We start from the raw sequence: 24,732 nt of genomic DNA, 5'->3' as shown, positions 1-24,732 counted from the left end.
ACTAGTCTATAACTGCCTCAAAAGTAAAATGTATATGATACTGCAATCAAAATAAATTTTGAACTTAAATTTACTTTTATCAAAAAAAGGGTCTTCAGAATGTGAAGTTTCCTTCACACCACACACCCCAATACTAGGGACTGAACCCACTGCTGAGCTGTATCCCCCACCATTCCCTATTTTATTTTGAGACAGAGTCTCTCTAAGCTGCCCAGGTTGGCCTCACCCATACTTTTCAAGAGACAAAATATTTCATACATAGGTTGAACCCTCTCATCTTTTTTTTTTTTTGAGGGAGGGTCTCGTTATGTTGCTCAGGCTGGACTCCACATCACTGCGTAGCCCAGGTTGGCCTCAAAACTGTTGATGATCTTCCTGCCTCAACCTCCTGATCACTGGGATTACAGGTGTGTGCCACCATGCCCAGCTTCAAGTATCTTTTGTTGGGCATCTGCTAAACATATCTTAAATTCATGCTTTTTTCCACCTTAAGAATTGCTTCTATTTAAGATCAACTGAAGAAAACAGGAAATAAGAATGATGCCAAAATTAGGAAAACAAAGACACGTAAAGAAACTTATTTTTATTTTTGTTTCTTATTTCCTTGACATTTCAAATAAACACTAAACAGGGCAATTACTTTAGAGTAAGGAAAGATATAATAAGCAGAGCTAAGGTAGAGGTGTAAAATTATTCAATAAATCTTGCCCTTCAAAAAGTTTTGTTATTGAAATTCTACCAGCAAGGACTAAATAACTATACATCTTTGTTTTAGGTCAGTCATCTTTTTGACAAGCAGTTGCCTCTTCCTGTGAGTATACCCCCCCTCAATTAATCTGCCTCTTGCTATTTTACCTGATAGATAAAAGTGCTCTACACTCACGTGTGAGGTTTTCATAGCACAAATATATTCTTAAGTTTTCACTGTACACATAACTATGCAAAGTATCTTTTTGTGAAATCATACAAAGGGGACCAAAGAACTAAGACAAAGTAAAATACACTGTTAAATGAATAAAAGCAAAGATCATACGTTTAAAAGGATTTTGGAAGAGAATTTGGGAGGCACAGGGCTATCTTCTTGGAAGCAGGGAGTCACAGACACTGAGAGAAGGAAAAGAATGGAGGTCTCAATTCAAGAAAGTAACCATTCCCAAGTGGAAACTGTTCGTGTCAAGCCCCTCGCATAAAGTTTCATCACTGCTCTATGGGAGAAATTTAAAACAATATTTTAAAACTTAGGGAATTGTGAAATAAATTCTTCGAGTACTCGTTACAAAACAGCAGTTATAAAAATTCATTTACTTAGTAGCAGAATTACATTTAAGTTTAAGATCACTCATTTAGGAATTACTACTGAAATAACAGTGTTTGCTTTTAACCTCAAAGTGAAACTCTACTAATGAGCAAAATCACAAAATAGCTTTATAAAAGCAAACTCAAAGGGAAAACTCAGAACAAATAGCACTGAAAATAAAGGCTTGTCTTGAATAAATCAAAAGGAAAATGACTTACCAAAACTAAAGTCTGCAACAGATAAACACTTATTCTTGGTCGGGGGGTATACCGGGGATCGAACTCAGGACCTTGTGCTTGCAGGAGGGGCAGATGCCAGCACCGAGCTAAATCTCTGGCCCGATAAACATTTATTCTTAATTTTCCCCATATCAGGAGAATATAAGCATAAAGATTTCATACAATAGTGCAAACACATACCTGTTTTAGGATGTATTGAAAAGAATCCTTGTGGATTTCCACTTGTAATTTTGTACATTAACTTGTCATTAGAGCTGGAATCTGGATCAAATGCTTCAATTTGGACTACAGATACATCCTTAGGAGAATTTTCCATTATTTCTGGATAATAAACAGGCTCTGAAGTCTGTGGTGCATTGTCATTGACATCTTCAATCTCTATGTAGACCTCTATAAACGATGAAAGCGGAACGACACCCTGATCTGTTGCATACACCGTAAGCCAATAATGGGACGTTGACTCACGGTCCAGTCTATCTGAAGTTTCTATGACACCTAGAGAGAAAGAAGAAAAGCATAAAGCAGCATGTCAACAACAACAACAACAAAAAAATGTCACTTCGAGAAAGTGTCAGCCTAAAAATAACTTATTAAGGGCTATGTGCTACTCACTATTTGCATGATCTTAACCAAGTTATCTAACCTCTCTGCACCTCAGTTTTGTTTCCTCTACAAGGAGATAATAACAGTATGTTCCTTATGGTTTGATTAAATGAATTCATGTATGATGATTACATCATCATATGCCACATAATATAGACCACAAAAATACAGAATTAAGTGTCATTCAAGCACTTGATTACCTTTTAAAAGTGTTTACTAACAACTCCTTGAATGGGTACTAAGTGATCATCTAAAGACAAACTTTGTATTTCCAAAGATGAAATTATGGCTGGCTGGCATGTGATGGCTTTCCTACAGGTTAGTCTCATGCTCCCCCACAGCATTTCTTTAACTACTGTCAAACTTGGGGAAGAAGATAGGAAGAACACTGTATTAGTGGAGTTTCCGCACACCCTTTTAAGTGGCTAAGAAAACATAATACAGATCTTCAAATTTCAGAATGACGGATTGCCCAAGTCTCTTATGTACTGAGTCCTTCTTTTCTTTTAATCTCACTAAGCAAATCACAAGATGATCAGCATGCATTAAAAATATAAGTTCTTCAGCTACACTAGAAACTGTAAAAGGGTATGTCCTCAAATAGTCTGCACAAACCTCAATAAATGTTTATCAAATGAATAAATAAAATGCCTAAGTATCTTAACTGGGGTTAATATAAAGTCTTTCACTGAGAATCAAACGAGTACACATTTCTTGTTGGCAACAAAAAGATGGAGTCTTGATTATTAGAAAGGTTTTAAAAATCTATATTGTTTTGGGCCAGCCACTGAAAATTATCAAAGCTCTAATTAATCCCAGGTTTAACAACCTCTCAAAATAATTAAAAGTGAAAACAGTGATTGTCTCAGGCAAATTCTACTTTTTTATTCAATTGTGAAATCTTGTCCTTTATTTCCCAAAATATATTGCTGCATTTTTTTCACGGATTCATCATTCTGAATTGATGATAACTCTTAGTGTTCAATACCATGGTTTAGGCTGAACTTTAAATATTGTCTACCTCTAGAATCACTAGCTAGTATTTTCAATTTAATGCAAAATATTGCAAGGAAAACAACAACTATCAATTTCAGCTGTGTTCAGCAATGAAATATTCTTATTTCAACCAAAAATCTGTATTCTGATTTCTTTGAAAACCATATGTATTTACTGTATACATCATGACACTGAAATATGCACACATTTATTGATTGAGTTAACTAAAACATTCATTACCTCACATACCATTTTTTGAGATAAAAACACAATATCCTCTCAGCAATTTTCAAGAATACACTGTTATTAACTACATTCACCATTTGTATGTGTACATTATGATCATTATTTAAGTATTTGCCTATCTGAGGTTAATGTCAGAAAAACTTATACTGAGTGCTAGAAACTCAACCAAATAACTGTGAGATGAAATATAGTAAGATGAATGTTTATGGCCACCAGGAAGCACTGTAATTACCTACAACTGCTTCATTAATTCTCACTGAACTTTCCAAAAAGATCTTTAATTCTTGTAAACACACAGAACAAAAGCCTCAGAATTAAGGAAAAGGAGCTAAATGAACTGTGTAGGTGTTATTATCTGAAGATAAAACTCAAATATACTTCCCCTTTACCTCAGACTTAAATTATACATACTTAATCCATTCATTAAACTATAAAAATTATATTTGTTGTCCAAAAGAATAATCATTTCTAATTTCTATTATTCATCATTACCCTCCCCTGACATAATGGCAGTTGGGGATACAGGATGTTCTCTGTACAAACATATATGAACAAAACAAATGTACTTATGCTTTTCTTGTGTTCTGCCACTTTATTACAATGAAATTAAATCCATCTGGCAAGTGAAGTATTAATGGAAATTTTCAAGTAGATAGATACATGGCAATTTTATTCACCACTTTTTCAAAAAAAATAACTATTCCTTTAAATATGATCATGGGCATTTTTAAAAATGATAATCGCAGAAATCATTTACTGAATGTTTACTGTATGTCAGGCAATGTAAGTATTTTACATGTATTATCTTATTTAATCTGCACTTCTACTGTCTCTGTACATGTAGTTCTATTATCCTCATTCCACAGAAGAAAAATTCAAAGATGACAAATTGTCCCAAAGTTACAGTAAATGGCGTAGCTGAAGTTCAGATACCTGGACTCTCTGACATAAAAATCACCAACATTTCCTATTAGCAGTCCTACTGTCAGTATGACAATCATGGATGAAACCAAACTTAACACAGTAACTCTGAAAAGACAAGGTGGATTTCATATCGCATATACTTTGTATACATATCAGTAATCAAGAAAGGTATTAAATGTTCATTCATATACACAAGTTTTCTCTAGTATCAGGTTAAAGGAAAAAAGAAATCTAAAAGGCAAATATATTACGAGATTTGTAAGATAAAAACAGCTCTTCCTTTCCCCCTCTATTCCTAGCCAAACTGTATATGACTTCTGCTGGGAAGTGCCTCTCCCAGGGAAACATCTGTATACTTCCTTACACAACCTCTAGTAACAGTAGCAGAATTTTTAAGAGCTCCAAAGAATCTCTAGATATTAGTAAAGGTTAAAAATGAGACAACAAAGTATTTCAATTCAAATATGAGTGAAAATTAGAGTGGTATTAACTGGCAGTGAAAATATACATTTTAACAAGCAAGACGCCCAATGTTATTATTTCATGAATTCATGGACTGTGTAGAGTTTAGATCCCACGCTGAAGTACTTCCGTAATCTGTGGTTCTTTAGTATCTAACCCATTCTCTGCACAAGTCCTGGTTTCTGAGATGACCCGCATACCAGACAACATCTAGGAACCTGACTAGAAATATTCACTAAGTCACTGCAAGTCTCTGACTTTACTCTTTTACCAGTCTTCCCTAAAGCTACAATTAGCATTTATAGACAGATTACAGATGGATTTCTTCTGTTAGTAACTTCAGCAGTTACCTTAATTCGATAAATAGAAACAAAATTTTCAGGTTTCCATTATGAAAACTTTTAAGTAATACCTTTAACAGAGAAAAAATTAAAATAAACTAAAATTTATACATTTTAGACACATACTCAATATATCATCTTTCTGAGGGCATATAAATACCCATCTACAAACTTTGTGTTTCCCTTCTGTCTTCAAATACCTCTCCCTCTTTCAGCTTCCTTCCTTCTCAAGCCACCTTTGCTCCTGTTTTCTATTTCCTCTTTCACTTTCATAGATAGCAACAACAGCATCCAGCCAGATGAAAAGAGGATCAAAGCCAGTGAGAGATAACAGGAAAACACCACCATGCCTGTGATGAGGTTAGAGTATAAAAAAGCAGTGCTACCAAGTGGAGAATCTGTGATGTCTATTTGGAGCTTGTTACTCACTCCACTCAGCAGTGTTATCAAGGAATCATTCATTGACTTTAAGGAAGCATTACAAAAGTAATAAATACCTAACTTTCTAATCTCAAGAATACAATGGAAGCATTTTCAAAAAAATGTTAATAAATTTAAAAATCTTAAAGAAGCTACAATTACAGAGCTAATAAGTAATATTAATAATTCCAAACATACTCTCTAGGATTTAAAACCACCACCAGATGTCACTATGGCAACTAATTTTAAACATGCATGCAGTGAAATAACTCAACTGAATGGAAATGAAAATGTGCACTTTCTAAAAGAACTGGACAAACAGAGGTGAAAATAGAGCTCACGGCAAAATTTCTCCCTGAAAGGATTAATGTCTGCATATTTAACTGAACCGATATTGATACTGTCTTCTTCCTGATTTATCCCAAATTTATCAGGTATAGAATTAGATGTTCAAGAAAACTTGTCAAAATGTAAATAATGATCTTCAATAAAAAATAATTCTTACTACTGACCACTGATAGCTGATGTTGATATGAACTCAAATACTATCTCTGAATACAGGAGGCCAGTGTGCCCATCAACTGACACAGGTGGAGCAAGATACTTTCAACAAAAATAAAGTCACAGTAGCCACCAAATCTGCCAAAGATAATTTAACTGACTCAAGTCATCTTTCTTCCTGGAATTTTCCTATTTCTTTGTTTAACACACCTTATCCCCTATCAAGACCTAATGCTAAGCTTTCAACAGAATGTTGCTATTAGTTTTTTCAGGCACTCCAACTCAAAATATTTCTAATTAGCAACATGGTGGAAACATAAATTTATAAACTGATCCCTCCTTTCTAGCATACCATGTCACACACATTTGTTCTGTTGTGCTGTGTTTTGCTTGGTTTGGTTTGGTTTGGAGGTACTGGGAACTAAGCTCAAGGACTTCACACTAGGCTACTTATCCACCCTTTTTATTTTGATTATAAGACATTAAAATTTTTTTCTGGTGTTAGCTTTTATTACTACAGCAAAATACTGAGGCAATCAACTTAAGAAAGGTTCTTAAATTGGGCTCTGTTTAGGAGGCTATTAGTTCTGTTCATGACAGACTGACGCCATTACTCTGGGACCTGGGGTGACGTAGTCTATCAGGGTTGGAGGGATGTTAGAGGAGGCTGCTCCCCTCATGGTGGTCAGGAAGGGAGAGTGAGGAAGGGGTCAGGCATACTTCCAATGACCTACATTCCTCCAACTAGGTGCCAACACTTAAAGGTCCCATCACCTCCTAGTAGTGCCACAGGCTGGTGATCAGCCCTTAACACATGGATAGGCCTTTGGGGAGTACATCCAAACCACAGCATTTTGGAACCAAGCTTTAAGGTTTAATATTTGATGATATATATTATAGAGCTTTCAAAGAGGATATGTGCATTAACTACACAGACAGATGTCACTGATTTTCAAATTGAGTGGAAAAATGCAAACCTAAAGGAGTATAAAATATTTTATACATTGTTATGTATGGAATTTTAAAAATCACACACAAACAGAAAAAAGGAAAACAAGACATTCAGAGGACTCCCCCCCAAAATCCAGTAAACATGTAAATTTCTATAAAATGGATTATCTGTATTTAAGATGTATACAATAAAAAATATAAATAGCTATATCAGTCTGTATAAAGTTTTGCCAGTAAAATCTTATTTATCCCTCTGTATCCTACACATACTTAAAAAAATACAATGTTTTGGGTATACTAAAGGTACATACAATTATGCGGTAGGATATATACAATAAAAAGTTTACTACAGTGAAGTAAATCAATGTCTCTGACATGTCATATGATTAGTTTATTTTATTTTCAAGTCACAAGCAGCTAAAATCTATTCATCAGCATGAATCCTCAAACAATACAATTTTATTACCTACAGTCTTCATGCTGTACATTAGATCTCTAGGTTTGTTCATGTACATTATCTATTTGAAGGAAATAAGGACATACACATTCATTTCCAAGTATTTCTCTACTTCATTTAATCTTAGGAGTTTAACAATGTACATTCCAATGATTTCAATTAACATTTGAAAGTACACATGGAATTACTTTAAAAGTTTAGGTTTAGATAATTCGATAATTATATTTCCTAGAGTTAGGTCACAAGTTAATGACTAAAGGAAAAGCTGTTTGTGTAGCAACTGTCATTCTGGTTTTTTTCATTATTTTGATTGCCTTTAAATTATTTTAATGAAAAAATGTGTATCTATCAACTCTTTCAATTAAAATTGTGGCAATTTTAAAATTAGCTGAGGAACCTTTTTAACTTGCAAACTTACTAAAACTCATAATAATTAAGTTTATAATCAGATTTTAAGCATCACGTGTTGAAGCCCAGGGATTTCTTTAGCCCCGTAAAGAGTCATTCCCAGGCAAGCTCTGTTAAACCATGTTGTCATGCTTTGTTGAGAAATGATTCAAAATTTTGATTTTCCTGTCAGGATCATTAATATTGTTAATGAGGGCTTTCATGGATAAGCTCTCTTTTTGAAAGAGGATCATCCCTGACTATTAAAAAGTTATCATTTGAATATCTATTAATTGGGTAAAACTACACATATAAGAGCCTTTGGAAACATTAAAATACAAAGGATATATCTTACATATCAAAAATAATGTTTCTAGAAGTTTGTTTTAAATTTTAGAAGAGAATTTCAAAATTAATTACTTTTCTTGTATTTACTGGATGCACACTTAAGACTTGTATATGCAATATGGTTTATTCACAATTATTGTATATGCAATATACAATATTGTATATACAATTATTGTATATACAATATATGAAGGTGGGTAGTTTCCAATTTTCATATTTGGAAGCAGAGACTTACAGCTGAAAATTTACTGGTCTACACAGTTACTAACTCATTTAAGCCTTCAAAGTTAAGTGAGTTTTCTTAAGCTACCCAACCCCAGGAGCAGAGAAGCCAGAAGCTGAAACCTGGTTTACATAACTAGCACAGAAACTTTTTCTGATAACAGAGCTGTCTCTCTCAAATCCCAACCCCTTTTTTGTAAGCCTGGTTAGGAGATCTTCATAAATCCATAACTGTTAACTGGAAAAATATCAACACCTTAACCAAAGTTTGCCAGCAACTGCCCATGGTGGGAAGAAGGACACAACAGAAATTACAAACCAACTAAATACAGGCTAAATAGGTAAAGAGAATTGCCTGTACAAAGCTTGCGCATCCAATGTGACATTTAGAACAAAAAAAGGAAAAAATTACAAAAAGAATTCAAAAGAACCCCATTCTCTATTTAGAAAGTTTCTGCATCATATCATCTACTATATAAAAATGAACAGACTAAATGTGAGGTTATCATAACTGAGTTGTGGATACGCTTAATAACTAATACTGAGAGATAGCTGGGAGATCCAGAGTAGTAAACTGTAAACCCACTGTAAAAGTTTTATATCAGATCAAAACTAATTGTTAAGGATTAACCTGCTTTTGGAAAGAAATTTCAATGACTTTTTTTCTAGTCCTCAATTATTAATATAACATTTTTTTACTATAACCTGATAATAACTTGTTTATCGACAAGGCTTCGACATTGTTCATTATACCCAGGGCCTTGCTAGAAAATCTGGAACTGTCTTTACTGATAGGCGCACACCTATAATCCCAGCACTTGGGAGGAGGTGCAGGAGAACCACTGGGAACTCAAGGCCGGCCTGACCCATGCATCAAAATCTTGTTTTACAAAAGGAACAAAATAAAACAAAACACTTTAATGCTTACTATAGGCCAGGTAATGCAAGGTACTCACTTGGGAAACTAAGAAGAGAAAATAAGGTCTTATGGGAAAGAAAGTTAAATATTCACCAGAATAGACGGAAAAAGAAGAAAACTAAATAAGTATTTGTTTGAGGACAGCATAATATTTTATCAATCCATTACTTTTTTCAAATATCTCTTACACAAAGCCCTAAGTCTCTTCTGAGGTTGAGGTCCCATCTCAATTTTATGATGAAACATGTAACAATAAGATTTTTAAAATAAATGACAATATAACTCCATTTTTTAAAAAAGAAACAGGGCCGGAGATTTAGCTCAGTGGTTCTGCTGTCTGCCTCACAAGTGCAAGGACCAGAGTTCAATCCCCGGAACAAAAGATAGATAGATAGACAGAAACAGGGATGGGATAAGATATATGTTAGAACTGCAGTTATAGAAATGAGTACATTTTATTTTCTCCTGTTTATATTTTTTAATTTTTCTAGGAATACCTGTACGTTTATGAAGTGTATGAAATTATTTTTTAAACGTCAATATGTATAAAGGATTAAAAAAGCCAATGTGTATTAACAGAATTTAAGAAATTTCAGAAATATAAAAGCAGCCTTTAAAAGAGTGACTTACAGGTTTTCATAAGCAGCATAGTAACTGCCTAAAGTATTTGTATTGCAAAGTTTGTTCCAGTATGAAGACAAGGCACTATTCAGTGATGAAAATGTCAGTTGAAATGACTAAGCCCAATGCCAACTCCTAAAAGCAGTCCCTTGCTAAAGAAGGAATAGAATGAACTTCTTCCTGTCACTGTGACACACAGCTCCTCCCAAAAGAAACAGTTATCTCTGCAGTCTTCGAATGCACAGTGTAGGTTCTCCTTGTTCTAAGGTTTATCTAGGAGCCTAGAAAACAAATTTTAAATGCAGAAAATGTCACCTATTTTTCTTAAAATAAAACCTAAGACCCATACACAATTCAGTTATGCAACAAGAAACACGTGTTCTACATGAACCAAATATCAACTGAACCAAATAAAAATGCCATGTATTTTTTGGCACCTGTGGTAATAGATCTGTATAAATTCCCATACCCTTACTGTCCACTTCTAAGTGACATTTTCCTTTCCTTGAATCTGTACTACTGATCCAAAACAACGTAAAATTTTCTTCTCAAATTCTATTTTAACTACAAAGAAATTCTCAAATTTTGAAAAACAAAAACAAGAACAAAATATTTGCAAATAGAAGGGGATTTCTGGGCAAAACTTGCTTAATTTTAACATCTACTTTACTGCCAGGCTCAAAATTTGTAAGAACTCAGAAACTTAATTCAAGTCAGGCTAACAACCTAGCTATGAACTGATACTGATAATTTGGGAGAAATTCAATTATTATTTTTTATGCTAAGAAACATTTCAAATTAAGAACTCCTAAATAATCACTGAAATGCACTGCAATATCTGATTATTTAATCTTACTAAGAGTCTTTATGAAGGCAAAATATCAATTTGCATTAATTTCCTAATTTACCTGTTTTCTAACTTCAGACTTTCTTAGGAAGAAAAATTTGAAGTATTTGTATAAGTAAGAATTTTTAATTCGATGTTTTTGAAGTCAAAGAAGACAGGGCACACACCTGGGTGTTTCTGTATATTCTAAAATTAAGAGCTAAACAATCAAGAGTTAAGAAATCTCCTGGAATATGCAGTATTCACTAACAAACTGAATACAACCAAGATTCTAACTATAATGCATAGATATGAATTACTTAACCTGCACTATTTTAAGCAAACAGGATATAACATTCTGAAATAGAGTTAAAGCAGGTGGAAAAAGACTGTAGCTAAATCATAACTATAGAGACCATGAAGATACAATTCTTAACATCTGAAGAGACTGTATAAGAATAGATTGGTAAATCATAAAATAACATGTCAAGAAAAAATAAAAAAGCAAGTCAGGAATAGTGGCACACCTCTGTAATACCAGCCTTCTACAAGCTTGAGACAGAAGAATAGAAAAAAGTGAGCCCACCCTGGAAAACTCAGTGAGATCCTGTCTCAAATATTAAAAATAAAATTTTTAAAAAGACTGGGGTTGTAGTCCAGAGGAAAGGCCCTAGGTTCAATCTCCAGTACTGTAAGTTAAAAAAAAAAAATTTAAGCAGCAAATAAATCAAGAGAAGTTAAAAATACAACATCAAGAGTAATAATACTTGCTCTTAAGTCTTTATTAAGGCAAAGATTTCTAATAAAGTTGTCCTTTATCAAAGTACTAACAAATACTTCATTAAGATTTTGTCTTAATACTATCACTTCATAAAATAGTGATAATAAAAGATACAGAGTATGAAAAGAAACACTGTACAGCATGTAGCTATATATATTTGCAAAGTGTATAATCTAATCACTAGAACATTCAAACATGCACAAAATTAATTGCTACATACAAGTTATAATTAGTCAAATGGTTACTGAAATGTATGCACCAAAGAAGATGAAAATATAAATAAAAATTAATGCTTCTTGATTAAAGTTATAATTGGGCGAATGTGTAAGACATGAGAAACATGTTCCTCACTGCCAAAGTAAAAGCCAAATCCATAACAAAGAAATATCTCAGCTGTTGTTTTAAATATTATCTGCCCTTTCCTAAACATTTTTCTGAAAGTTAAATACTGTACAATTCAAAAGGAGGGGGATAAGTGTTTATGATGAAACATGTAAGATTTTTAGAATAAATGACAACTTAATTCTATTTTTTAAAAAATGAAACAGGGATAAGACATGTTAAAACTGCTAAGTGAGGTATTTAAAACTGCTAGGTATGGTACTTAAAACTTTGCTGGCATCTCTAAACAATGTCAAATATTTTTAACTCATGACAATATATCTTATTTATAGAAGGAAAAAAGCATACATGATTTCTTATCAACTGTGGTTTTAAATACATTTTTAAAGAATAATTCTAAAATCAACCAGTAACTAATGTTGGTGGGGCTGCGGGGAGAAAGGAACCCTTCTTCATTGCTGATGTGCGTGCAGACTGGTGCAACCACTGTGGAAATCAGTATGGAGATACCTTAAACAAGTAGGATTAGAGGTCCCATTTGACCCAGCTATTTCCCTTCTGGGTATCTTCCCAAAAGAAGTAAAAGAATCATACCACAGTGACACATGCTCACCCATGTTTATAGCAGCACAGTTTGTAACAGCTAAAGCTTGGAAACAGCCTAAATGCCCATCAACTGGAGACTGGATAAAAGAGATGTGTTTTTTTAAGTAAGACAGAGTACTACTCAGCCATAAAGAATGAGAAACTAGAGAAATGTATAGCGAAGTGATGTACATTGAGGACATACTCTTGAGTGAAATTAATAGTACACACATGTGTAAATACCGAATAGTATCTCTGGTGTGATAAACTAAAAGTGTAAATAAGAATCAAAATGTATAATTGACAATGTGTAACAGGAAAAAAGGCCTACAGGTGTAGGGGAAGTGGGAGGGGTAGGGGAAAGGTACGAAGGGAACAGAAAAAATAAGAGAAAAGGAAAAAAAAAAGGAAACAAAGTCTTTGTAAATAGGAAAGTGTGGAGGGGCTGATGGGAGGGCAGGGAAATGGGGAAAAAATAAGAACCAAGATACATCATGTAAAGGTACAAGATCCCAATGATGAATGTTAACTGTACTGTATACCTAAAATGTACTAATACAGGAAAAGAAAAAAAGAATAATTCTAAACTCCTGTAGGTACTTGCTTCTTCAATCATTTTTGAAAGAAGTGGCCATATTTTTTTTTCAATTTTAGTACTTCGGCTGGTTTGCTTTAACAGCTATTTGTTAAAATCTAAAACTAATGGCCGGGGATTTAGCTCGGTTCAGTGGCCTGCCTCGCAAGAGCAAGGACGTAAGTTCAATCCCCGGTACCAAAAAGAAAAAAAAAAAAAATCTAAAACAAATGAAAGCAAGGTAACACTTAAATGATCACTTCATAATTTGGTAAATAAGCATAAATCAAAGAACTAGTAAACTAAGAGACTTACTGTTAACTAAAAACCATTAAAGGGATAAACTAGTTTCCCAATTATCTCAGTACATATTTTAAAAAGTAAAAATTTTATAAATTTTAATATCTCCTAATTAAACCAAATACTAAAGGGAACTTAATATGTTCACTCTACATGCCTATTCTGAAATAATACTGGCATATCCAGGCATTAAATTCTTGCCTTTACAAAAGAAACACAATTTGACAGATTAAACTGCTCAAAAAAGAGATGTACAAAGAGATAACCAGCAGCAAGAGGTAAAGGCTAAGACATTTTTAACAGATGTGCTTTTAATAAGGTAAAAATAGCAAGAATTAGTACATATAGTACAACCATGAAATATGAATAGGACTTATGTACATTTATATTTGTAGACAACACCATAAAAAAACTAAACATATTACATGGTGTCATTTCTGTAATATTCTCCTTATTTACCTGCCCCTATGGTAGCAAACTCAGACTCCCATATACCTTCACAAAGGCAATCCAGTGGCCACCAACATGGACACTACTTCCAAACCAAAGATCAGCTCTGAAGCTCGCACTTAGTAATATTAAATGATCAAACAAAGCATACATGTATACACACACACACACACACACACACACACACACAGAATTAAGACAGAGCAATAAATATCACTTAGTCCGACCCTCTATTTATTTTACAGATGAGGAAGCCAAAGTCCATAGGGTAACTGACTAGGTATTATGATACAGACCTGGAAACCAAGTCATGAAAAACATTCAAGTCGCTTGAAATCCCAACTACGTTCAAGTGAGGTGCAAGTATAAAAGTGAATGGTGTGTTAACCCACATTTTAGTAAAAGTGAAATGGCATTTCTGGTTTGTAATGAAAATTACTTCATTGGGAAAAGCAAGAGTCTGATACTATCTCAGAGATAATGATTTGTTATTAAAATTCTAAGTAATCTTAGAAAGTAATCCTGGCCCTATCTTCCAATAGTACCATATATATCCTAATGGCTTCTTAAGAGTACTGTATACAGTATTTTCTAACTTAAGAAGGAAACAAGTTTGAGAGAATGCAGGTTTTGTTCTAACTTTGCTACTTAAATATACTATTCTTCTAACAGTGTAATCAATCATTTCTACAGTATGCCTGGTAACTGCCCAATTGTGTATTTTGATAAATGTGTCGCTTTGGCAATTTATTACCCTCTCTATGCTACAGTTCTTCACATATAAAAGTGAGAAATAGATAAGGATTAAGTAAATCAGTATCTTGTCTATTTTGATGCTTGAAAAACTAAAGCAAAACCAAGATTTACAATTATTCTTAAAAAGATATGACATCTTAATCCCAACATCTGTAAATTTGTAGATGCTATTAGAAATTCAAGAACGAAAACTATTAAAATCACATTATTATGAAGCAGTGTTCAAAGCAGAACTATTAGAATAAACTTAACAGATCAAGTGACTCTTTTAAAGACTAGTGACTTACACTGACTCTCACAATAGAAGAACAAAGTGACGGTACTCCTGGTGCTCTGAACTAAAGGGACTGATACATGCACAGCAAACCAAATCTAGACTAAGTTATTTTAATTAGCAATGTAAAAAAAGCTGTGAAAGTCAGGGCTGGTGACAGGTACTTCTAATTTTGGCACTTTAGGAGGCAAGAGAAATTCAAAATCCAGCACAACCTGGACAACTTAGCAAAAGCCTATCTTTAGAAAAAAAAATTAAAGGGCTAGGTAAGTAACCTAGTGTGAAGACCTTGGGTGCAAACCCCAGTACTGAAAGAAAGGAGAGGAGAGTTAAATGTTCCCAGCACAGCACGCATCAATGCTGCTGAATTGGGGGTCAGGTCTAAACTCTCCCTTCAATTCCCCAAAACCTACAGAGCTAACTTTTTTGAAGACACTATGAAGGCTCATTTCAAATATGAAATGAAAATCAAAACTAAGAAAAATTGAAGAATCTACAGGCAAAAATCTACAGCAAAGAAAGACCATTCGTTCAACCAGACTGCAGATACTCTGTACTATTTTCATGAAATTTTGTCACATCTTCTTTTGGTGGTGGTGGTGGTGGTGGTGATGACAGTAATACTGGGAATTGAACCCAGTGCCTTTACACTGAGATGCACTTCCCAGCCCTTTTTAAAACATTTAAATTCTGAGACAAGATCCCCCTAAATTGTCTCCTCTGGGCTCAAACTTGCAATTCTGCTTTTAGCCTCTCAGAGTGCTGGGGTCATAGGTATTCACTAATACCCCACATATGGCTTCTTAGCACCAAGTCTCAAAACTGTCCAGACTAGGTTCAAGACTTGCAATTCTCTTGAATCAGCCGCCCAGGCACAACTAGGTTTTAAACATTTATTTTCAGAAGTTGTTCCATTTTTACAAAGTAAAACTAACCAAGTTCATTAGAAGGCATTCCTAGAATATATCATGATTACTAAAAAGAAAACTTTAATGTTTAAGTTTTATACTATAACATAGTTAATATGTAATCATCAAATGTAAAAATTTATTAGCATCACATGGAAGAGATAAGGGACATCATAACATCTCCTTATCTAAGATCTGGGAAGAAAACTTAGGTGTACGACTATGATTCACTGTTAATCTATATTAGATTATGAATCTAGGAATTTCTTCTGAATTACTAAAAACATGTAAATAACATGATTTTTATTAATGCATGAAGACATACTTATTAGAAAGAAAAACATGTTTCTGAAAAAATTATTTTTTACTTTTAATGAATTTTTTAAACTAGTTAAAACAGTAATGTCATTTTTAAGGGTTCACAGGCAAAAGAAAGTCTATTTCCTAAGAGGAAATTAGTTTGCCATACAATCAAAACAGAGGAGCAGAAGGATGGAGGAGCACAATGACAGGTGTCACAGAGGTCACCAGGGAGCCAGGCGTAAAGCTTGGATACGGACAAAAGTTAACAACAGGACCTCTGGGGTAGGGGAGATGCAAGTCCTGACCTCGGGGAAGGCAGGGAGATTCAATACAAGGGGCACTGGGGACAGCTGGCATGGACTGCCCAGGGTTTCTTACCACTCACCTGTAGTCACAGACAGGACCCTCAGCTGCCTCACCTGCCTCATGTAGCTTCCAGACACATGAGCTTATTTGTTATTTCAGGACTGCTATTCCTTGTTGTCAAACATCACATTCCAATGTCTGGCTCTTCAATGAGTTCAGGTTCCAGCTTTTATTTCTTCTTTATGGTCCTTTGCTCACCATAAAAAATCTAAAGGAGACCACACAAATCCTACAGGAAAACTTCTACGACATTGCTCTATTTTCTCTCTAGCACTGCTATGCTGAAATTGTGTGTGTGTGTGTGTGTGTGTGTGTGTGTGTGAGTGTTTGTGTGTGTCCCACTTATCTACAGGTTTCTCAGCTGTCTCATCTTCCCAGAAAGATGCACCAACACCATGGCACTGTCTACCTTCTACACAGTGGACTACACACAGCAACCAGAAGGTTCCAGCACGGTCGTCTGTGCAGTCAGCGAGTGCTCAGTACCAAAGGAATGAAAGCATGAGCCATGCTTCACCCAAGCTTGCTTTCACCCTTAGTCAGTCTCCCACCACTGCACTTTCAAAGGCTCTGGGGCTTTCTCCAAAGTCCTCACTCTTCAGGGGCTACTGCTTTGCTGTCCTGGGGAGATCCCACCCAGTCTGCCCCCACATATTCAGTTCACTGTGCCCTGCTCCCAGGTTCGAGGCTATTTCAATGAACTAGAGCTTGGCCCTAAGGTCACAGATCCATCGAGGATCACCAGCTTTTACAGTCCATTCTTCAGTAGTCCTACTTACACTCTGAAGTTACTAATCTTTTATCAGAAACCCCCTCAAAATTCGAAAATGGTTAAAATATTTGAATAACAACCCCAAAATCATCACAGAAAAGATTTTTTTAAAGGCATTGAATAAAATCTTAATAAGATGGATTTTTCCACTTGTTTTCAGTAGTTGTAACACAATAAGGCTAATTCATTAATTCCACTGAGCCAACACATAAGCACAATAAAAATCACTTAGGCAAGTAACTAAGTAAATTGATGATAGATAAAACTATAAATGTTTGTCTACTTAAAAAAATTAGCCAGAGTTTATTGTTTATTTCATCACAAAACTTACAGTGGTACACTGGTATTCATTATTAATTGGTTCCAGGAGATAGGAGAGCTACCAAAACATGATGAGGACCAAACTGTGGGCTGGAAAGGTAGCAAGTCACAAGGCAACGGACACTACTGAGTTCTAACTTGTATATCGTACCAAACAAATGAGTATTGGGACAAGGTTTTCAAGTCAAAATATTTTGAATACAAAGTCAAAGCAGTGAAGGTCTGATTGTGTTAACCCTTCGATGCCTAGTCCTCTATTTCTGGAACATCCCTAACAGTGGATCATAATGAAATTTTTTCCCTTCAAATTCCTGTGCCTTGAATTTTTATAGGTAACATATATGAAATTTCATGCAAAAAATTCAAAAAAGAATGCAATCTTCAGCATAAACGGCTTCATCTGTAAGAAACTTTACATTGCGTAGTAGTCTTACCTACCAGCTCAGTCTATGATGAAACATGATTTTTTGGTAATGAGATCTTTTTTAAACCGTATAGTCTAGACTGGATGTCCTCTCCAATGATAATGCTATCCATTCCCAGACTGAGGCTGAACTGTACATATCAGTGCTTCCTGCTTGACACTAAGGTTTACAAGGGTCAGGGCTATGGCTCTAAGAGGCAGAAAGCACTTTTGTAAATTTCCTGTTGGCTCTCATACAAGACTTACACCAGCTGTTAAGGTAGTTAACTGTACTTCCTCCCTAGAAAAATGTGTCTGCATTCTGCACCTGAACATTCTTAGGCACAAAAGTAGAACTGACACTTGTCCCACTTTCAACAGAATGAAACAGCTACCAAGCTTCTTTAAGAAACTTTAAATAATTACCAAGTATTTTCTAAAGCAATCAACATTCCTCCCACAAGTGAATGACCACATGTTAATCATTAACTCTGAAGTAGCAGAAGAGGTGATAGCCCCACTAGTATTAATGGCAACACAGTGAAATACTTTCAGGCCACACTGAGAATACTACAACAAAATTAAACAAAAATTTAGCCAATTTAAAGAAAAAAGGCAACCTCTGGAGAGGGTAACATATTAAACAAAGGATGTGTGGTTTTCATTTACTATAGTGTTCGGCTGTGACTAACTGGTAATGTCAATCTCTTATCATTCTGGCAACTCCTTTTAAGTCCAAAATGAAGTCATGAATTCAGGAATTAAGCAGGTCAAATCCCATTTGTATATAACACACTACACCTAAAAGGAAAAAAGTCAACCAGGGCCCTCCATAACCCTTTGGGCAGGAAAGGTGCCGTATACAGTCACAATCTCAAAGCCAAAAAGACAGAGGTAACCAAGGAGCACATTCCTCTCTTATCTGGTGTTGCTTTGATTTACCTCACCTTTCTTTCATTACAGGAAGGGCACTCCAAGGGCATTATTATACTTAGATCAAACAAGGCATTCCAAAAGGCAAAGGCAATCCCATGAAGCTCTTCTCACAGAAGGGAGAAACAGCCTTAAGTTTCATGACTGAATAAGCAGTAATGAGTTTTTGTCTTTAAGTAAAATTTCAAACAGCTAATAGCACATGGAACTATTAGAAAACATCAAATGACCACTACAGTGAGGGAGCAATTTAAGCCAAACCCCCCTTAATTTTTTTAGTAAGAACACAAACTATAGGAAGGATTAAAAATTCCTGCTTCAAATGAAAGGTCATTTAGATTTTTTTTTTAATTGCTGCCGATTTTATAGTCAGCAAATGAAGCCTGGGGATGCTTCAGTGTTTCCAATTATTCCTTAGGTAAGGATTATGCACTCAAGTAATTTTTGTCCCAGTTAACTGTCCCTTTGAATGTATCTTAGAGGTTTCTTTCTTTAACTTTTCAAAGCATTTAACCCGTAAAGTTATTTTCAACCTGGATAATGCTTTCTACATATGGAATTCTGTAATTAAAACATAACTGATTTCTATAATGCTGGAATGTATTTGGTTAGAAGAGAGTTAAGGCTTTTTGGTTTTTTCGGGGGGGTTGTTTTATTTTTTTCTCATTGGGTTTATTGGTGCATTTTAGGTATACAGTACAGTTACATTCATCGTTGGGATCTTGTACCTTTACATGACAGGTCTTGGGTCTCACAAGAGACTATTCTCAACCGTTTTCTCTATTGAGTAATAGAATGCTGGCAGATCCTGAACTCTCCATTCTATCTAGTAGGCTGCACCATAATTAACATCCCAAAGATATGCATATCCACTGTAAATTCAGAGTCAATTTCTACCCAGATATGGTTCCACATGCCCATAATCCTAGCACACTGGAAAGGTGAGGCAGAAGGATCAAAGTCTGAGCTCAGCCTGGGTAACTCAGAACTTCAGTGAGACTACTGTCTCAAAAGGGCTAGGGAAGTAGCTTAGTGCAAAGGCTGAGCAAAAAAAAAAAGTAAGTCTTTTTTTAATCATCCAACAAACTATTAAGCCCCCATGTTGTAGGCAATCTGCTGCTATAAGGATTTGCTTCCTGAAAATTTATGTTTAAAAAAAAAAACTACCAGAATAAATTCATCCAGCCCAGATTCCTACTCTAAATTCTCTGACTCTGACTTAGGGCAATCCCTAAAGCCAGAATTCAAATATCTGTGGGAAGTAAGCACTTGGAAATAAAGCCATGAAGAGCTGTAATCAAACAACTGTTCCATTAAAACAGACAACTACTGTCTGGTTTCGAAAAATAATGGGTTTCTTACTTCCAGATGATTAAAGATGCATCCATTCAGTACTGTGCCCTTTAGAATAAATTCCCCATGGTGCAGGAAGGCAGAAAGTCTGGGTACCATAATTATTTGTGGATTTTCTTCTCCATTCAATTCTAAAATACGTAGAGATATTTTTCCTTCCTGCTTCTGCTATCCTTATCATTTTATTGGTAACCCAGACTATATGAGTTAGCAGAATTATATAAAAATATCCTATAAAACTAAGAATAAAACAGTTGTGGATTTGTGAATGAGTTTTTATTCCTAGAGCTTAGTGAGATCACCTCAGCTTGTTCAAATCTATATAGTAGTAACTTCCTAACATCTGAGCTGAATTTGCTCAAATGCAGCACTATGACTTAATTCCAATCATCTTAATATTGAATTCTTGAACCTACTGCCTAAATAATTAATTTAAATGTTTTTATCACTTTGTTCTTTGGAGCTCTGTAACTGTCCTACACCCAAGTAAACTGTGAATAGGACTCTGTGTCTTTTATCTGCTTCATAGTGTTTGCTAAGTTCTTAACATGAATTAGTAGCTGCCCGAGAATTGCTTATTGCCTGAAAACAAATCTGATAATCTGCTCTCAAATCATCCCATCAAGAAAATAGTCTGTTTGATTCAACCACTATAGTGCTGAATATATGTTAACTACAGACATGAGATAGTAAATTAATTTACAAGAACTTTGGTTCTAAAAATAATACATTTTTTATTTTGAAAGACCTCTGAGTAGAATAATAAATTCATCTTAAACATATGATTTTATGCAATAAATAGCATCTAAACAAAAAAATATAAGTAAAGCCCCTTTTAAAGGACTCTTCCCCAACCCACAAGACAATGACTTTAAAAAAAATTTATGTAAAGAAATAAGCTTAAAATGCTTATATCCACCAGAGACAAAAATGTGGAAAAGTTAAGTTGCATCAGAGAATACTGTTCCAAAGTTTTGTTTCTAAAGCCCAGAATTTTCAAACACACAAATAGAACAACCACAAAATTAACAATTATAATCACTGTTTCAATTATAACAGTTCACTAAGTAATTTTTTTCACTTACAAAATTACCATCATTTTGGTTTTCATCTTTCAGCCCAAATAGTCAAGGGCCACAAGAATGCAGATAAATGAGTGAATTGTTGGGAACTTTATTACTGGTCAGAAATGGAGCAATCTATATTAAAAACTTAATTTGTATACCTAGAATTTCACTCCCTGTTGTTTACACTAGGGCAACAGAGACACATGCAAATAGGGAAATAATTTGTATGCACAAAAACATGTTATGCTAGTATTACAGGTTAGCTCTATAATGGCATGGAAATACCCCAACTCACATTCTGTAAGAACATCTTATGAATCAAAAAAGGCTCTGTGTGTGTATACAGCTCATAAAACAGTATGTGTAACTGGCACTTTTTTTTAAAATTCAGCAAATACTGGTAGAAAGGTGTTGGTGTATGAGCCAGTTTATATAGGTTAGGAAAATGTTTTGACACTGGCCTAAGCAGTGGGATTTACTTGATTCCTTTTTATAGCAGTCTACATTTTCCCACACTTTACAATGACCATCTATTGCTTTCTTTTTAAAATAAGGAATATTTTTTTAAAAACAGGGTAGTTCCTTGCTAATTTTGTCCCAATGCTATGGAGAGTCTACTGTTCAAGAAAAGAGTCAACATTATGTAATCATTTTCAAACTCCCCTTTCAGGACCTTTTAAAGGGGACTTCTGAAGCTAAGCGGAGGCCCAGCAGGAAGTAAATTTGCAATTCAACAGATGCACCCACAGAGATAGGGCAAGACGCACCTTCAGTGGCTATGGCAATAATTTCCTTTTATTATTCCCTTGCTCCCAAGAGCTTTTCAATCCTTCAGAGAAGCCTGGAGAAGTTAATAGGTCCTTAATATGTACTCTGCTGCCTGAACTGATTCCCCTTCATAAGGTAATCATGAGACCCCAAGTGGCCCTTTCACACAAGTTTCAGCAAATCCCCTGCAGTGAAATGGCCCCTGGGCAGCTCTGTTTTCAGCTGGGGAGGCAGAGACCTAATCAATAGAGTTCCAAGCTAGACAATCCCCACATTCACAGTCCTGAAGAAATGAAGTGGGAGGGAGCTCTATTTTTCCTTAAGCTTTATTGAAGAATGCTATTTACCTGTCATAGTGATGGTTCACCCAGCAAGAGCTTAAAGGAAAAAAAGAAAAAAAAAATCTTTCAGCCACTACAGCAGATTTCCTGGCCAGAGGCCAGCACAGAATAAATATATTTACTTAAGCTTCATTCACAACTCTTGATGAGACACTACCAAAGCCCAAATGGAAACAGGCAGAGCTGTAACATAGGAGGGCAGTGGTGACTATATGGCATAGCAATTTTCAATCCCCCATGTCCACTTCAACCCAATGGCACGAAAAATATCATGATTAAAGTAAATAAATACAAGAAAAAAGCCATCCCAGTGGAAATGTTTTAAAATTTACACAGAAAAAAGGTATAAACCTGAATATCAAAACTTTTTAACTCTGAAAAGAAAGAATAAAGGGGCCACTGAAACATGAAAATCAAATTTATCCAACAATAACTACTTTTCATTAATGACTCTGAATTCCAAGTGTGTATATACAGATACATAGATATTTGAATTACAAAAATTAAAACCTGTGGAAGGTTTCGCTTTGCTGTAAAATGGTAGACCTAGTCTAAATAAATCTTTTGGAAAATTACATTGCAAAATATTATTTTAAGCCATCATATACTTCACATAAAGAAAATCTGTCGTGTATTATCAACCCCGGACACAACCAAATGAGCTATTTGAATGGAGCAACTTCCCTAACAGATTCTTATCCTGAAAAAGGAAATTTGATGTACTCATAATTTTACAAAAGCTATCCCTGGACAATTTTTAACTGAAAACAAAGTTCTGACTTGAAATAAATTGATGGCTTAAAGATTAAAACTAGACACTAAACTTTCACCATGTACTAAATTAAAATCCAAGTTGATTAAAGATCTAAAAACTTGCTGGAAGATAAGTTAGGTAGAACTCTCAAAAACATTGGCATAGGAAAAGCTCTATGAACAAATCCTTAGTAGCACAGGAACTAGCACAAAGGATCAACAACTGGGATCTCATCATTTTAAAAAAGCTTCTGTACTGCAAGAGAAACCACCAAGAGAGCTAAGAGACAACCTACAATGTGCGGTAAAAACTTTTACCAGCTGTTCCTCAGACAAAGGTCTATTATCTAAAATGTATAAAGAACTCAAAAAATCAGCTCCCCCCCAATATAAAGACCCAATTTAAAAATGGGCATCTGAAATGATCAAACATTTATCAGACAAAGAAGTAAAAAAGCAGCAAATAAATACATGAAACAATGTTCAACATCACTGGTCATTTGAGAGATGCAGATGAAAACAACACTGAGATTCCACCTCACTCCACAAAGAATGGCTGCTATCAAGAAATCACACAATAACAAATGTTGGCGGGGTTGTGGGGAGAAAGGAACCCTTCTTCATTGTTGGTGGGAGTGCAGACTAGTGCAACCACTATGGAAATCAATATGGAGATACCTCAAAGAGCTTGGACTGGAGGTTCCATTTGACCCAGGCATCCCTCTGTTGGGTATCTTTCCAAAGAATTAAAAGAATCATACCACAGGGATATATGTGTACCCATTTTTACAGTGGCACAGTTTGTAATAGCTAAAACTTGGAAACAACCCAAATGCCCATTAAATGGAGACTAGATAAATAAAGAAGATGTGGTTTTTCTATTAAATAGAGTACTACTGAGCCATAAAGAATGAAAAACTAGAGTCATGTATAGCTATTCATAAGTGAAATAAATAGGACACACGTGTAAATACTGAACAGTTTCTCTGATATGAAAAACTAAAAGTGTAAATAAGATTCAAATTGTATAACTGATAATGTGAAATAGGAAGAAAGGGTCTAAAGGAGTAGGGGAAGGGTAGAGAAAAGGAAAGAAGAGAAAAGAAAAAATATGAGAAAAGAAAAAAAATGGAAAAAAAGTCTTTGTAAATACAACTTTTTTTTTTTTTTTTTTTTTACTTGGGTCCTTGCACTTACAAGGCAGGCAGCAGAACCACTGAGCTAAATCCCCGGCCCGAACACACTCTTAACATTTTTTTTTTTTTGGTACCAGGGATCGAACCTGGGTCCTTATGCTTGCGAGGCAGGTGGCAGAACCATTGAGCTAAATCCCCGGCGTATTTGTAAATACAGAAGGATGGAGGGGGTGAAGGGAGGGCAGGGGTATAGGCAAAAAGTAAGAACCAGGATACATCATGTAAAGGTACAAGATCCCAGTGATGAATATAACTTTAGTGTATACCTAAAAAGTACCAATAAACCTAATGGGGAAAAAAAAGAAAGAGAAAACCTAAACAAAAAAAATTTTTTAATTAATTGCTGGCTTGTTTTTGCACAGCCATTAACATTTGGAAAGAAATCGCCCCTGTCAAATAATTCCAAAATTATTTGGAATCTAGCTT

The 24,732-nt window shown here is 34.9% G+C and overlaps 1 protein-coding gene across 4 annotated transcripts in view; it reads right to left on the bottom strand.

Annotated features, from left to right (window-relative positions):
• Fat1 (FAT atypical cadherin 1) overlaps positions 1–24,732 on the bottom strand; it is a 118,880-nt gene that overhangs the window by 62,868 nt on the left and 31,280 nt on the right. For all 4 annotated transcript variants that reach the window (XM_033765404.1, XM_033765403.1, XM_010619792.1 and 1 more), the window contains exon 3: positions 1,717–2,031. In XM_033765404.1, the coding sequence (XP_033621295.1) occupies positions 1,717–2,031 (315 nt within the window). The remainder of the gene's footprint in view (positions 1–1,716; positions 2,032–24,732) is intronic.

Source organism: Fukomys damarensis, unplaced genomic scaffold, assembly GCF_012274545.1.
Source record: "Fukomys damarensis isolate Sample0158 unplaced genomic scaffold, DMR_v1.0_HiC HiC_scaffold_18, whole genome shotgun sequence".
NCBI lineage: Eukaryota > Metazoa > Chordata > Mammalia > Rodentia > Bathyergidae > Fukomys > Fukomys damarensis.
The sequence above is the reverse complement of the archived record's forward strand: the minus strand, read 5'-3'. Positions and strand labels throughout refer to the sequence as shown.